A 17710-nucleotide genomic window follows, 5' to 3' on the forward strand; every position below is an offset into this window, starting at 1 on the left:
TCTTCTGATATGTTTGGTGTATTTTTACAGTGACTATTAGACTTTTGAAGACGTCCTTCAGATTCACTTCTATACAGAAAATTGTAATAGGTTTCATGTAAAGACCAAGATAGGTCAAATTTTTTTTGTCAACACGGACTGAACATTTGTGCACACAGCATGTTTCTTGCGACATAAATTAAATGCAAATACTATTATTTTTTGTTCATGTGGTTAGATATCAATTATTTAACTGAAAATGACTATGGTTTTTAACACATTTGCAAAGGACGGCTTATTCAGATTAGTTGTAAGGTTGTTTATGATCAAGTTGACACTTTGTACTGTATTTTTGCAAATTTAACATAAACTCTATCAAACTCTACTAAATACTCAAATATGTTGTGCAAGATGCCTTCCCAGATACCAGAGTGTTGTGTCATGCATTTTTCCCTGACAGCTTATCATCAAAGTCCCATGGACAGACTTCAGCCATGTTGAGATAATCGACTGGTGTTCGATTTGTGTGGTTCTCAGATGTTGGAGGCTGTTTTTCATTTGGCATTGTCTCAGTATCCCAGGGACGAACTTCTGCATGTTTACTGCTGCTCACCGCTGTCTCTTTAGTAGAGTTTCTTCTCCTGCCAGACACCACTGTGGTAACTTGGTCACCATCTGCTGATTGGCTTGGGCGACGTTTCTCTGAGGGTTTGCTTGAGGAGCTTCTCCGCTCCCGACAGTTGCTCCTTCGTTTATCCTCCTCTTTATCCTTTGCTTTATCTTTAGAAGAGCACAATCCTTTCCTTTTTGAACAAGAATCCCGTCTCTTTGAATGATGTGTGAGGCTGGACGTCTTGTCTTGGTTTGGGGACACGGGTGGATCGTAATCCCAAGGGCAAATATCCACCATGAAAGCTGGAGGTTGCAAAAGGCTTCCTGTGGACTTGGATATATCTGAGAGGATGATCTTAGGCTTTCCATCTGTCGGTGTAACACTTTTCTTGCGTCTTATTCTGTCAGGGGACAGTCCCGCGGTCTCTGTTTCTTGGACATACTGATCGTCAAAGTTCCATGGACTTGAATCTTTGTGGGCACTGAGGTTGAGAGGTGATTTGGGTTTCCTCCCTTCATCGCTGTCCCCAGTCTTATCTCTTGAGTGATGGCGGCCTAAAGGAGATTGGCCCACCCCTTTTTGTTTGTGTTGAGAGCGTCCACTTTTTGGGCTGCTTGCTCGAATGTTGTCAGTTTCAGTTACGGCGATGGAAACATGCTTTTGAGCCTTCCCCTCAGAAGGAGTCGGTAGGTCCTCGACTTCCCAAGGGCAAATCTCAGAGAGGTCGTACAGATCCTTGCTCCTTCCAGGCTCGGAACAAATGGAGGGCTGACTGCCACTCACCTGCTGCTTCATGATGCCCATCTTACTTGGTGTTTTGGTGTACTCAACCGACTGGCTAATGATCATTTTGGGAAAACATTCAGGGGATTCCTCAACTTCTGAAAGTACAGTACTGTCTTTTTCTTTTTGACTCTTCTTACTTGCATCCTCAACGCTGTGCGTCTTCCCCGCTATTCCTAGTGTCCTCTCTCTGGCACTAGCAATCACAGACAGGGATTTCTGTAACATTGAAGTTCGCAGATGTACAGGCTTTTTGTCTGCAGCCAGGTTATGTGCACTAACTGACTTGCACACTAAGGGCACTGACTCAGCAGATTCAGCTAACTCGACTTTTGGTACATCAGGGTTCTTCTTGTTAGACCTCCGGCCCATCAAGGTGTCAAGCAGTGATGTCTCAGTGGTGGAGTTGTCTATTTTATCATCAGACACCCTATTTGATTCCCCACCTTCGTCATGTGTATGGTCATAGCTATGAGATCTCTTAAGTGAGAACATCTTGATCCTCAGAGATTCTTCCCTTGACTTGCCGGAATGAGATGGGTCAAAAGGATTTCTCCGCAAGGTATTTTTGTTGCTTCCATGCTCATTGGTTTCCCTGTCTTCTCTGCTGTACTGCCGACTCACTGTCTCTGGTATTTCTGTGATTCGCCGCATTATCGTCCGTCCAAGACCCCTCTTGGAGCTGCGCTTTTTCTGTAAGTGTGGGTTATTGGCCAGCATCTTCTTTCTTTTATATATCTCTAACTGGGAGTAGAGTTTCTTTAGTTCTTCCTGATCAAACGCAAAGAACAGACAAATCAGACAACATTTTAATGCACTTCTATTAATATACTTCCTACTTGAAGGTGAATTTTATTATTACTTGACAGATTTTGCTGGAATAGGTAAAAATTTTGACAAAGGATTTATGCTCATGTCACATTTTATTGTGCCTGTTTGACACTATACCGTTATAAAGCTTGGAAATTGTGTTTTTCTTAAAGATGATGGACATAGAGTATGTGTATCTCGGATGGCTTGAGAGTGTGTAAATCATGTGGTAATTTTATTGTTCGCTTTTATTAACTATCGCTTTACTTAAGTTAGCACAATGGCTCAAATCTTTTACAACTCCTTTAAATAAGACACAAACACATTTGTTTTTCTTTCATTAATGTATGTAAATGAATATGGTCTTAGGTGGTCTTACCCTAATGTCCTCAGGGTCCAGACTGTGCTCACTCCAGGCAGATGTTATGCTGCTGTTCAGACAAGAACCTGAGTGACCCATATCCAGCTCATCCTCAAAAGCCTCTGTGACAATGTCTTCCCGTGTATGAGTCCCAGTGAAAAGGAACTGTAGGGAAAGACAAAACATGCTACCAATATTTCTTTAAAACAGGAAAAATACCATTTCTTTTGCAGATATTTTTTAATTAAACTCAAAAGATAATAATCACCTTTGGAATAAGAAGTAAACCCAATGTAACAGTCACTGTCAAGTGTGCATGGACGAAAAATAACATTAGCATCCAGTCTGGATGCAGCCCAGTCCCAAGAGTGAACCTGTAGAAAATAACATTGACATGTGAAAGAGGTTGACACTAATTTCAGTTTTTATCCTAACATACCCTTCAAAATCACTCCTACCAAAGACATTCAGTGAACAGATTTATGCATTTATAAATTTAAATTCAGTGTAGTGTTGTCCACTCATCTTGGCAAATGAAAATAAACACTGCTAATGGCACAGGCAATAATTTCTTTACTGGTATGTCCTTAAATAATTATTTTCAGTAAAAAAAACTTTATGGGGCGGTTCCCCCACAGGGTTTATCCTAGTCCCAGACTAAAATCTATTTTAAGATGGCTCAATTTTAACACCTCTTGGACTGACATATCTTAACATACATCAGTGCTAGTGTCTTGTCTCAAAATGTACATCAGCAAAGTTTTTTTCTGTTTGTAAAATCTACTTAAACGTCCTAAAATAACTAAGGCCAAGTTACAAGAAAAACTTGAAATTGGACCAGGGAGGAAACACTGTGTTTAATTTCGGTTTGGGTAGAATGTCAGTTTCAGAAATAGTTCAGTGCCTCTAAAAAGTGATTTTGACCTTTTAAAAAAATAAAAACATGGAGCATTCGGACGGGACTAAAATCACTGAGAAGCTTTGAGAAAAATGGCTTTACCCCTCCTCCCTATAAAACTAATCCCATCCGAACAGAAATAATCTCGTCCGGATAGGACTTTAGTGGCTGTTTTTTTCACTTTTGAACATTTTCCAGCACAGTGCTTCCTAGATGGTTTTGCTTCAAAAGCTTGAAACCCACCAAGTAAGTACCACTGTGCTATTCCTCATGAATTCTGCTTAGCTTTTGTGTATTTCTAAACCCACTGCTTGTGATGGCTGCCACTGCAGGAGAAATAATTGAAAGAAAATCTTTCATTAAAAGAGAGTGAAATAAAGGTGTGACAGAACAGCTTGAGAGCTGGTAGATTACAAGTGTCACAGGAACATAGGTTTATTTTTAGCATTGGTGGTTTTATGTACAAGCTGTCTGCAGCAGGCATGTTTTATTAACCGCATTTCCAGCGCTGCTTGTTATTTAGCTTAGTGTGGCTGTTGTCACCTTTTTTTACAGGTTTACTGCAAAGTTCTGCTGATGTGACCCAAGTTTGATATAATTTTAGTCAGGGTTACATAACACTCCCACAACTGTGTTAAATAAATGTCTGTGTAACCCCCCCCCCTCCATGGTGTTTGGTTATGAATTGTTTTGCATATTTCCAATTCCGTGTGACTGTCTAGTGAAGAAATTTTATGAGGATATATACACATTCTGTTGGTGAGAAGCTTCTGCTGTTGGAAATACTGAAGTAAATATACATCACTGTGGGTTTGTGTTTTAATTTATGGAGATCATTTACTGTAGCATTCTTTGCAGATACAGCAGTTCTCTGTTCCTTGTACATGTACAGTCTTGTTCAAAATAATAGCAGTACAATGTGACTAACCAGAATAATCAAGGTTTTTAGTATATTTGTATTGCTACGTGGCAAACAAGTTACCAGTAGATTCTCAGAAAACAAACAAGACCCAGCATTCATGATATGCACGCTCTTAAGGCTGTGCAATTGGGCAATTAGTTGAAAGGGGTGTGTTCAAAAAAATAGCAGTGTCTACCTTTGACTGTACAAACTCAAAACTATTTTGTACAAACATTTTTTTTCTGGGATTTAGCAATCCTGTGAATCACTAAACTAATATTTAGTTGTATGACCACAATTTTTTAAAACTGCTTGACATCTGTGTGGCATGGAGTCAACCAACTTGTGGCACCTCTCAGCTGTTATTCCACTCCATGATTCTTTAACAACATTCCACAATTCATTCACATTTCTTGGTTTTGCTTCAGAAACAGCATGTTTGATATCACCCCACAAGTTCTCAATTGGATTAAGGTCTGGAGATTGGGCTGGCCACTCCATAACATTAATTTTGTTGGTTTGGAACCAAGACTTTGCCCGTTTACTAGTGTGTTTTGGGTCATTGTCTTGTTGAAACAACCATTTCAAGGGCATGTCCTCTTCAACATAGGGCAACATGACCTCTTCAAGTATTTTAACATATGCAAACTGATCCATGATCCCTGGTATGCGATAAATAGGCCCAACACCATAGTAGGAGAAACATGCCCATATCATGCTCCATGCTTCACTGTCTTCACTGTGTACTGTGGCTTGAATTCAGAGTTTGGGGGTCGTCTCACAAACTGCCTGTGGCCCTTGGACCCAAAAAGAACAATTTTACTCTCATCAGTCCACAAAATGTTCCTCCATTTCTCTTTAGGCCAGTTGATGTGTTCTTTGGCAAATTGTAACCTCTTCTGCACATGCCTTTTTTTTAACAGAGGGACTTTGCGGGGGATTCTTGAAAATAGATTAGCTTCACACAGACGTCTTCTAACTGTCACAGTACTTATAGGTAACTCCAGACTGTCTTTGATCATCCTGGAGGTGATCATTGGCTGAGCCTTTGCCATTCTGGTTATTCTTCTATCCATTTTGATGGTTGTCTTCCGTTTTCTTCCACGTCTCTCTGGTTTTGCTCTCCATTTTAAGGCATTGGAGATCATTTTAGCTGAACAGCCTATCATTTTTTGCACCTCTTTATAGGTTTTTCCCTCTCCAATCAACTTTTTAATCATAGTACGCTGTTCTTCTGAACAATGTCTTGAACGACCCATTTTCCTCAGCTTTCAAATGCATGTTCAACAAGTGTTGGCTTCATCCGGGGCCACCTGATTCACACCTGTTTCTTCACAAAATTGATGACCTTAGTTATTGAATGCCACACTGCTATTTTTTTTGAACACACCCCTTTCAACTAATTCAACTACTTGCCCAATTGCACAGCCTTAAGAGCGTGCATATCATGAATGCTGGGTCTCATTTGTTTTCTGAGAATCTACTGAACCTACTGGTAACTTGTTTGCCACGTAGCAATAAAAAAATATCCTAAAAACCTTGATTATTCTGGTTAGTCACATTGTACTGCTATTATTTTGAACAAGACTGTAGGTGTAGTTACCGACATTTCGATTTGCCTGAGGGAATGGAGTGACATGCCACTGAATTATTTTAAAGAGCGGCTATTACTTTGCAAAAATTGCATTATTTTGTGTAATGCAATGTGCTCACATGGTTTATGCTTCAAAAAACACATTATTTTTCACATACCGTAAATTATTGTTGCTACTCTATCCCCTGCCTCTATGAAGGGTGGCTGTGATTTCACAAAGTAAGATGTGATCCTGGATCAACATTTTTGTTAACTCAAACCCTAGCCATTTTTACCCCTCAAATTTGTGTAAAATAATAGTTTGAGAGGATTTTTTTAAAGCCCCTAACTAGGGCTGGGAAAAAAGTCGATTTGATTTTAAAATCGAGTTGGTAGGTCAAATCGATTCATATTTTCAAAAAAAGCGATTTTTTTTTTTTTTTGATTTTTTTTCTCCGCCTCTGCAGTATAGTGCAGTACATACAGTGTTTCCCAAACATAGGCTCTACTGGGCATTACGCCCAGGTAAATTGCGACCCGCCCAGGAAAAAAAAATCACTTTACGAATTTCCGTATTTTCTGAACTCGACTGGATGACCCGTGTTTTGTTGAGAGAGCCCGTGAAGATGCACGCGTCATAAACTCATTATCCAGCGCATCATAAACTCATCATCCAGCGCGGCAAACTGGATCAACTGCAGCACATACTGAGGTAACTGAGCAGCCAGGGAACTACACTGCGACCAAAATGGTCGCATATGCTTATGTGCATATGTGTTTATAGCATCCAAGTTGGCTTCATTTTGCGTGCAAGCACGTTGTGTCTCTCCCGTTGAGTGTGCATTCACGTGCTCTTCGTTTCTCAATGAATTGGGTGCGACGCGAAGCAAGCTCAGTGTCACATTGTATCCTTTCATGTTTCTGAACTTGAGCAGAGTTTTACCATTAGAGGTCTTTCTTCCCTGGGAGGACCCGTACGGTTCCGGGTTTATATTTGAAATGGTCAGTGGGGTCCGGGTCGGTCCTAGTTTATTACTTTGAGTCCCAAGTCTGATTAATATTATGTGTAAAACCAGATTCGACCGGAGAACGGCCGTGAGCGCTACCTAAAGCTCGAGTGAAGTTTCAGCGTGCCTCCGGTTTCTATGGTGATGACAACTGGCTCTTTTTGCGACCACGCGCTGCATTTTCTTTAATCCATTTTTTTATAATCTTACTATTAATAGACCATATCTTTTCTAAAATCTAAAAAGTTTGCACAGAGATTGTAGCAAAAAGCAGTGCTAATGTCAAGCCCATTGCACTGAACGAGCAAAGCTAAAGCTGACTCAGGATATAAAAAAACGCAAAGCTGTAATGTAAAGTCTGTCATCAGGACAGCAAGTAAACTTTTAAATCTGAAATAATGAGTGGATTAAGCTTTTTTAATCGGCAAAAGAGAAATAGAAAGCAGAAGCAGTAAAAGTGCCTATCTCTAGAAATTATTACCATTATAACATCAGTCACATTTATAATCTATAGACCTGCACTGTCTATTAATATACTGTACATAGTATTGTATTATATTGAGTTTGATATAAGGGCTCATCAAATTGCTTCATATATCAGTGCAAAAACAGAAAGTGTTTTTGTGGTGCTTTGAAAAACAGTGTCAGCTTTGTTCATGACAAAGAAAGTTTGGGGTGGTTAGATTAATGAACTATAATGTGAAATTAATATTAATGTTCAATAATTCAAAGTATTGTGTTGTGTCACCAGTGTTGGGCAAGTTACTTCCAAAGTGTAATACATTATATATTACAAATTACTGTCATTTGAAAGTAATTAGTTACATTACAATATTACTGACTCTGAACTGTAATGAGTTACACTACTTTTGCGTTACTTTTGAGTTACTTTCATCAAAATAACAGAAGTATGACTAGGCATTATAAAATGTTAAAATGCAGTTTATTGATGCTTATAAATCTAGAAGTTATGTGTTGGCCCTCGAGCTTTGAATAGGCACAGTGAAGACTTATGGCAAAAAAACAGTAACAATGACTGTCAGAGTCATAAACATAGACAAATGATCTGGTAAAAGTCTGGTAAATTATGGTAGACATACCAAACACAATAAAGCTAGAGCCCACTATAATGCAAACTATAGACTAATTACACGGCAAGACAGGCGACCTCTTTTCATTTCTATTCTTTAATTCACTTTTAATTCAGATTCACAGCACAAACCTGGCATGCATTGGGTTGACACAACTTATCAAAAAGTGCTATTGGAGGATCAGGCCTCAAGGAAAACAGCTCATTTCAGTACAATATAATGATTACATGTAACATATAAAACATAGACAAACAGAGGAACACTGCTTTTTGCCAAACATTGCATATAGGCTCCCATACAAAGGCTGGTAAAAACTTTAAACAGTGATGTTTAAATATACTATTTAAATAACCATGTTTAAGTCTACATTAATGTTATGTTGTAGTTTAGGTTGCTGTTTGTAATAAAACTGTAGATAGCATAGGAATAGCCTAGCAATCTATTATGCATATGGACTGTAACCATAGCAACGTTAGCTTACCTTGTCATTGCTGGTGTGGTGAAATGGATTTTACTGGCAAGATTTTTAAAAGTCTCTTTACTTCTGAGGTTCAAGCAGCACAGGAGACCGATAGAAACTTTCTGTTGCTTTTACTTAGTGCTCTCATTCGCAGAATTTTGCGTGTGCGGCGCTACCGGACCTGATTGCGACCACTTTAGTCAATGCTTATACAGCCGCGGACTTCCCAGATTCGGCTCTTTAAGAAACGCGTCAAATACAAAATTAAAGTAAAAATGAACATGCTGCATACAGCACCTGGAAACAGACATACGCTGCGTCCCAAACCGCCTACTTCCATACTATATAGTAGGCAAAGAGTACGAGAAGTAGGGCTTTTCGCCTACTATATAGTATGGAAGTATGCTGTTTGGGACGCAGCCATTACTATTTTACCCGCAGCTTTTTCCTGTGTGGATGCTGGTCATGCGCATTGGTCAAAAATAAAAAAAATAAAATAACACGTCTATTTTTGAAATGCATTGTTGTAACGCGCTCGTTACTAAGACTGTAACGAGTAAAATATTACCAAAATTTTATTAGTAATGCGTTATATTACTGCGTTACAGCAAAAACTAATATATTACTGTAATATATTATATTTTGTAATGCGTTACTCCCAACACTGTGTGTCACACATTATTAGTTCTGTGTCACATGTATAGTAGACCATTTTTTGTCGGTGGATTATAATGATTGCCCTTTTCACCAGCTACCACCACAAGTACATTTCAGATCTGTGGGAAACACTGACATACATTTTGCATCCCCCAAATCTTCATTCCTTCCCAATTTTTTGTTGATGCATTTTAATTAAATATAATAAATATATATTTTAAAAATATATACAGTTTGCAATTATTTTGTTTTAAATGGGGTCGGGGAAAAAAATCGATTCGAATCGTAAATCGAGTTTTTTATAAAAAAATCTTTTTTTATGGGGACGAATCGCCCAGCCCTACCCCTAACCCAGCATATCTCAGTGTGTGGGGTGGGCCCCGCTGGTGGGGAATAGGAACAATTGCAAAGGGGACGTGACAAACGAGAGAAAATTTGGTAATTTTTGTGCCCATTTTCTTTATTGACCATACACTCATACCATACACATACACCAGGGCTATTCAAATCTTACCCTGGAGGGCTGCGCACTACAGAGTTTAGCTCCAACCCTAATCAAACTTACCCACCTGTGATTTTCCAGTGATCATGAACACCTTGATTAGCTTGCTCAGGTGTGTTTGATCAGGGTTGGAGCTAAACTCTGCAGTGCTCTGGCCCTCCAGGGTAAGATTTGAATAGCCCTGCCATACACATTTAAATATAAGCCTTGAAACAACATCAGACTGTGAAGAAAATGTCATGCCGAACCAAAGCCTTTAAGATTTTGGGTGTGTCCTCACATGCTTGCAGAGAATGGTTTACCAAAACTAAGTTACTGGGTTGATCTTCTTCATATTTTCTAGGTTGATAGAAGCACCGAGGGCCCAAATATTAAACTCTATTATAACTCTTTCTCCGCCATTGACGAGTTATCACAATACCACAATTATCCACCAGGTGGCACAACTTCTGCAACTTATAAAACCCGGAAGTATTGCCATAGGGCAAACAGCTGTATGTCTGTGTAAGTTTTGAGGATGGCTCTGCATCTGATCTCTATCAAAGGTCCTTTACAAAAATTGAATTATCTCAGCATTTTGCGCAAAATTTTGTGTTCTTGAAGAAACCTACCCATATTTGAGAGGTGATAAAAAGAGAACTAATGAAGGTAGGCTAAAACGTTTAAAAAAAAAAGAAGAGGTCTGTTCTTTCATTTAATAGACCACTTTCGTGTTTGCAAACAGAGATGAAGTTTTTTTGTGGGCGGAGCCAAACTGGTTGCAGAAAGTGATAACTCCGCAGTATCGGTGAGAAGTGTTTTAGCATTAACCCGTGATTGCTATGAATCTGGTATTCTGTCGAAGTCTGATTCCCCTATGTTTCCCTTTAGTGCAGTTTCTTATAGTGTTTTAATCACGTTACGTTTATTTTTTAGATAAATGAAAAGTTTAAATGGCTTGCCTACTGATATGCATGTATGTAATGTATACGTATTGTTCTTTTTTGCTAAATCAATTATTTTTACAGTCTGAATCGCTAAAGTACATATAAAGCAATACTATCATGTATTGTATATAATAACGTTTATTCAATATTTCATAATTTTTGTGTTTTCTATTAATTCTTCCTTATATTTATAGCCTACGTGTTTGTTCTAAAACTATTATAAAAGTATTATGTTTACACAATAATTAAAAAGGCCCATTTATATCTAAATAAAACTTTACATCAAGTGGTGTGTGTGGGCTATATTACGTTCACCCTATCGGAAACTTGTATAAATTTTGTACAAAGCTCATCATTCTGAAAGGTGCTGTGTGCCCCGATTGGCCAGCTATCCAGTGTGTGTGATTGGCTAAATACCTCTAGTGTCTGGGGGAAATGTGATGCTCCCTACCAAATTTGGAAGATCAGATCCCAATGCAACACTGACAGGAGTTAATATCGTCTTTACTACCTTAAAAATACAAACCCGAATCTGCTCCAGAAAATGCAGATGACCAAACTGATGAATCAACTTTGCCAGCGCATCTTAAGCAGGGCGTAACAGATTTATAGGGTGAGGATACTAAAACATAAAACCATATCTGCATTTGTGATCGTAGAAACGACAAACAACAAGCGCTACTCAACACTGCTCAAAACTCGCATTGAGTCATGGTTTGAAGAGAACATAGGCTTCTTACAGGCTGTGAATCAAAAGCAGGTGGAGTTATGAAAATGTGCATCGTGTCCACGTCAACTTGCTGTAAAGGAAACTGTTGTCTACAATCCTTGCCTTCATTGTAGCCCAAGAAAAGAGATTTCAATTGGAGACGATACCTTGCATCATTGTATACTTTGGGATTTGTAACTTTGCAGATGGTTAACATGTACTAACACCAACTTACACACACACAAAATAAAATTAAAATAATGAATCAGATAAATAGTCTCTTTAATGAGTTGATAAAAACAAAACAGAACAAAGCTCTTTTTAAAAATAGTGCTACAATTGAATCAGCACATGGGTCTTTTATTTATAAAAATCCATTAATTAATCTATTATATTTAAAATATAGTTAATATTTGTGTTCTTGTAACTCAGTTGGTAAAGCATTGTGTTAGAAGCACAACAAAATTCATGGGTTTGATTCTCAGGGAGCACACGTACTGATACAGTGCGTTAAACAACCCAGTCTCACCCCATGTCGTCAATATTTGACGACACTTGACCATTCGTCAATATGTGACGCGGAGGGTATACCTTTCGCGTCATTTTTTGACGAACTGGGGACTTCAATACTATTACGTCCGTTCCATTCTCTTCTCCTATTTTCTTACCAATTTCGCGTCGGTTTAGGGTTAGATTTACATAATGACATCCCTACCCAAACCTAACTCTAACCCCAACGCCAGGTGACAACTGTTTCTAACCCCAACGCCAGGTGACAACTGTTTAATTTCGCGTACACTGTTTAATTTCGCGTACACTGTTTAATTTTGCGTAATCTAACCCTAAACCGACGCGAAAATGGTAAGAAAATAGGAGAAGAGAATGCAACGGACGTAATAGTATTGAAGTCCCCAGTTCGTCAAAAAATGACGCGAAAGGTATACCCTCCGCGTCACATATTGACGAATGGTCAAGTGTCGTCAAATATTGACGACATGGGGTGAGACTGTGTTACATTAAAAGGTATACATTTTCAGTCGCTTTGGATAAAACGCAATTTGCCAAACAATGTAAATGCTACGTAATGGGCCGACTGATTCAAGCTGATAGAAGAGCAACTTTGACTGAAATAACCACTCGTTACAACCGAGGTATGCAGCAAAGCATTTGTGAAGCTACAACACGCACAACTTTGAAGCGGATGGGCTACAACAGCAAAAGACCCCACCGGGTACCACTCATCTCCACTACAAATAGGAAAAAGAGGCTACAGTTTGCACAAGCTCACCAATATTGGACAGTTGAAGACTGGAAAAATGTTGCCTGCTCTGAAGAGTCTCGATTTCTGTTGAGACATTCAGATGGTAGAGTCCAAATTTGGCGTAAACAGAATGAGAACATGGATATGTTAGCTTTAGCGTAGCGTAGCGTAAGTTCTACCAGGAAACTCGAATGTTACGTCATTCATTTCACAAGGCGCAATCAATCACCCCTGATACTGAGAGTATATAAGCCTCGTACTCACCTGTCTTTGCGTTCGCAGATACTGATGCCAGCATTTACAACCCACCCTCCCTACCACCATCACCAGGTCGGTTCCGTCCATACTCAAGGGGGATTAGATTCTGGCCTGTCTTCATCTTCAGACAGGAACCGCAAGAATCCGTGACCCCGGATTTGAACTATGGTCGGGGCCTAAGCCAAAGAACTATACTGTGTTACATTCTAACCTTGGTTGCTAACTACTGTTAAATAAACTCATATATCAAGTCTTAACCTATCTTCGAGTCTTTCTGGTAGAACCATCATTCCTTGTTACCACTGTACAGGCTGCTGGTGGTGTAAATGGTGTGGGGGATGTTTTCTTGGCACACTTTAGGCCCCTTAGTGCCAGTTGGGCATCGTTTAAATGCCACGGCCTACCTGAGCATTGTTTCTGACCATGTCCATCCCTTTATGACCACCATGTACCCATCCTCTGATGGCTACTTCCAACAGGATAATGCACCAGGTCACAAAGCTCAAAACTGGTTTCTTGAACATGACAATGAGTTCACTGTACTAAAATGGCCCCCACAGTCACCAGATCTCATCCCGATACAGCATCTTTGCCCTGGATATGCATCCCACAAATCTCCATCAACTGCAAGATGCTATCCTATCAGTATGGGCCAACATTTCTAAAGAATGCTTTCAGCACCTTGTTGACTCAATGCCACGTAGAATTAAGGCAGTTCTGAAGGCGAAAGGGGGTCCAACACAGTATTAGTATGGTGTTCCTAATAATCCTTTAGGTGAGTGTATATAGCCATGTATAAAATATCTTCTTTTGTGTTCATCAAAAAAAAAAGAAATTCATTCAGGTTTAGAACAACATGAGGATAAAAAAAAATGATGACAGACTTGTAATTTTGGGTGAACAATCCCTTTAACAGTTTAAATTTCAACACACAAGGTAATGAAAGGACCAGGACTGTTTCTGTTCTTGTAGTGTCAGTTTGATTCCAAGGGAGCATGCGTTTTGATAAAATGTATACCTTGTAATGCACTGTAAGTGGCTTTAAATTAAAGCATCTGCCAAGTGCATAAATGTAACGTGATTGATATTTTACAGTGTAGCAGCTGCCTGACATGACAGTCAGTGTGAATTTCACCAAACAGGACAGAAAGGACCAGTGTCTGTTGGATCAGTGTCTGATTGCATTCAGAAAATCATTTGACTACATTTCCATAGTCAACAATATTGATCCAGAATCCACAATGGCATCTTTTATAAGTCACTTATAAACGGCGCAACTCTATTAGATAGCCCTCCATATATAACGGACTTTCTTGAACCTCAAAAAATTATTTCATTTTTAATTTGTATAGCTCTTACACTCCTTAAGCGCAGTGTTGCAACCCACTCGTTTCATAAATAAACATGCAGCAAGCCATCTTATACCATTGCTCCCCTTAACTCATGCACATTGCTCACCTAATGATGTGGAAGATTGCAGAGATAAGGAGTTCATTATAAATGGCGACCGCCAAGTAGCGTGGCTCATGAAAGGCGGATGGCACAGTCCATACAGCATAACACAGATAGACGCCCCACAGCAGGAAGAGGAACTCGGCTACAACAGGAACACAAGGAGACAATGTCATCACTAATTATTTAGTTTGTCAAGTCTGGGGATGCCGGGTGGAGAGATGTGATTTCACATTAGCTGAAAGGCTGTTTTCTCCTTTCTCTGTCATTCGCCGCATCACTCAACAATAACGTACAATGGATTAACGTCTTGAACAACTCATTTAGAAATGTGGTAAAATTTGGTCCGGGTTTAAATTGTTAGGATTTTTTTCCGCTATTACTCTGATATCTTTGGATATTTGTATACTATGACTACATAGCATACACAGCTGTCAATGCTGCAAGCAAAAACTGTCCATTGTTTATCTTCTGAGTGATGTGAATCTCTGAGCTGTCAGACCGAACTTGCTCTGCATCACCAGCTTTGTGTCTCACACCTTCCTAAAGTCTCTACAGCCATAACTCTGTGAATTTATATTCATTAATTTTGCCTAATGTTATACAGTTTGAGGCTGTTGGTACCACTGAAGAAGGCAGATACAGCCCTGTAGAAAAATTTATGCTTTTGGGGCAACTTAATATATTTCGTTCTGCAATGTTAGTTTGACCAATGTAGCTATATATTCAGATTAAGAACTGACCGGCAGCCATCATGTAGTCCCAGCTATTCAACAGACACATGTTAAACTGCAGGCCCTCTGGGGTGACCCCGCTGTCAACAAGGGCATGTTGGGTGTCATGGCTCTGGCATACGGCTGAGGTCCAGGCCACTAGGAACCAAAGAACCACAAGCAGAATCACGGCAAGCAGACGCAGAACTCTCCAGCTGGTCATGTAGGGGATCCGCTGGGCCGTGCGTGACAGGAACAATTTTAAAACCCTAGTCGTGAGGAAGAAAAAAATTTTAATGGTGCCCCTGTGAATAAAAGTATTTTCAGTAAGAAATCTTACCAGGAAAAACTGCTACGGTTAAAACCTGTTTATTGAATATTAGATTTAAATAGGGAACAGCGAGGCACAAGCTAACACTTTTTGCCTTTGGCTCTATCATAACATATTTTTTAAGTAAGATTAATCATTTTTACACAATCAACACATCTCTGTTACAAATACACACTTAAAGCTTTTTTTGGGATCTACCGTTACCGTAAAATTACACAGAAAGTGACAGGAGTGTAAATGTTACAACTTCCCCATAGGTGGGGTTCATTGTAACAAACTGAGGGTTTTTGTAACACCTGCTAGAAAACTTTGTTTAAACATTAACAATTCAATAAAATTCTGTCTGTAAACTAAAAGTGGATATTGTTTATATATCTGCCTATATTAGATAGATATACACACATTTAACCATCGATGATCCTTCATCTAACATCCTTATATATTTTTTAAAGGGCTGCATAATTAAGACAAAATATCATAAGTGTCAGTCAGTTATTTCCCCTGATAATGTATTAACAGTAATCATTAGTATTTGCATAATTTTTTTATATTTCATTATCATTGTATACCTGTGGTTTACAGGGCACCTATTTCATTGCTAAAACAACGTTATTTTGTGTACTTAGTATAATACAATGTGTTCGCTTGGTTTATGGTTTCAAAAAACACTTTATTTTCCATATACTGTATATTTTTGTAGCTCCAGATATCCTGCCTTCCTCAAACGCTCTGATTTTGTACAAAGCTACCTGATTGGCCAGCTAATCTGTACGTTGTGATTGGCCTGAATACCTTTGACGTCAGCTGGAAAGTGACGCTCCTTCCCATGTTTGAAAGATTTTGTCACAATGCTAACAGAAGAAACTGTTGTGTCCACGTCAACAGGCCTAGGAAGTAAACTGCTGTTGCCTACAATCCGTGTGTTTGTTGTAGTCCAAGAAAAGAGATTTACGTTGGAAACGTTAACTCGCATCTTTGTTTATCTGAGGTTTGTACCTTTTGCATATCGTTAACATGAACTAACGCACACTTACACACCAAAAGAAATGTTAAATCGTGAATCAGACCATAGGTGTCCTTTAATTGTAACACTGTGTCACTCCGCAAACTAAGATAAAAGTACACTGTGTGTGAGCGCATCTGGGGGATTAGGGAGGGGTGACAATCGCCCTCAAACCATGCCCCAGCATGATTGTCTACCCCTCCCTACTCCCCCAGGTGCACGCACTCACACTGTACTTTTTATAGATCCGAGTCCGGGCGCGCTTTCGTCGTTAAGATGCGATTGTTTTGAAAAAGCAGGAAGTAAAGCTCTCTCTTAACACTGGAACCCATCGCAATGATAAGTCTGTGTTTTTATTCAGAGTCGATTGGTGCGCAATTACAGACAGCCCCCTCAAATGTCATGATATTGCTTAGTTGATCTGTCACGTGTGCAGCTCGGACATTCACGTAACCCCGCTGCGCGCATCAAAAGGTTTTTACGAAGGCAGATGAAGGTGAGTGGTCGCGCAACTGACGTCTTCACCTTTTGAACCGCGCTCTGGCCCACCTCTGCAACCCGGCCGCGGCGCGATTAACCAATCCGCGCCCGGGCGCGGAACAGAGCGATCACACTAGTCAAACAAACCAGGCTTTGGGGGTCAAACGTGCCCGAGCGCGGTTTGGTTTGGATAGTGTGAGTGCCCCCTGAGTGCGCCCTAACTAACCCAGCTGTGTAAAAGTGTTTTCAATTCCAGCTATCAGTTACTAGGAGTTGCTGACATGTTTCAAAATAGTTTAATGTTTTAGATAACAAGACAGGTTGGATTTGGTTAAACACCCAACTCAGAAATTGAAAAAACATAAGATGAAGAATTTTACTTTCATCCCTCCAAAACACTCTTTGTTCAAAACACAACAAAACTTTTCACAAATTCCCAGGAGATCATCTTCTGACAGTTAGACAAAAAAGCAAAAGCACAGATTGCGCTGCCCTGTATAAATATGTAAAGTAGCTGCGTTACAATTTACCTGCGTTAGTATGTGCTCCGCTCATCCCTACTTAATAAAATGTCTTTTTTAACTCTAAAATACATAAATTAGCCAAATATTCTTGGTGAAAATCTGTTTTCTATTTATTAATAAACACATTTATTGTAACAAAGCCTTGTTGCACTTACATTTTTAAGTTGAATCAACTTGAATCTACAAGTAATTTAAACTTTCTTGACTACACTGTAAAAAAAATGCAGCATAAAGTTAAAACAACTTGGTTTTGCAAGTCAATTCAACCTACTATTTTAAGTTTTGGCTTGTGAAAAGTTGACATAACTTATTTACATATTAACTTATTAACAAATTGAAGTTGTTTAACTAAATTAGTTAAAGTAGCATAAAAATATATGTTTTTTTTAATGATTTGACAAAAATGTTGGTATGTTTT

The 17710-nt window shown here is 39.1% G+C and overlaps 1 protein-coding gene across 1 annotated transcript in view; it reads right to left on the reverse strand.

The window, feature by feature from the left end:
- Positions 1-418: 418 nt before the first annotated feature.
- Positions 419-17710, reverse strand: part of gpr158b (G protein-coupled receptor 158b) — a 48615-nt gene continuing 31323 nt past the window's right edge. Inside the window, exons 7-11 of the mRNA XM_065266002.1 lie at positions 14985-15223; positions 14248-14386; positions 2815-2920; positions 2565-2711; positions 419-2146 (exon numbers count right to left, since the gene is read on the reverse strand). Of these exons, the coding sequence (XP_065122074.1) occupies positions 419-2146; positions 2565-2711; positions 2815-2920; positions 14248-14386; positions 14985-15223 (2359 nt within the window). The remainder of the gene's footprint in view (positions 2147-2564; positions 2712-2814; positions 2921-14247; positions 14387-14984; positions 15224-17710) is intronic.

This window comes from Paramisgurnus dabryanus, chromosome 6, assembly GCF_030506205.2.
Source record: "Paramisgurnus dabryanus chromosome 6, PD_genome_1.1, whole genome shotgun sequence".
Taxonomy (NCBI): domain Eukaryota; kingdom Metazoa; phylum Chordata; class Actinopteri; order Cypriniformes; family Cobitidae; genus Paramisgurnus; species Paramisgurnus dabryanus.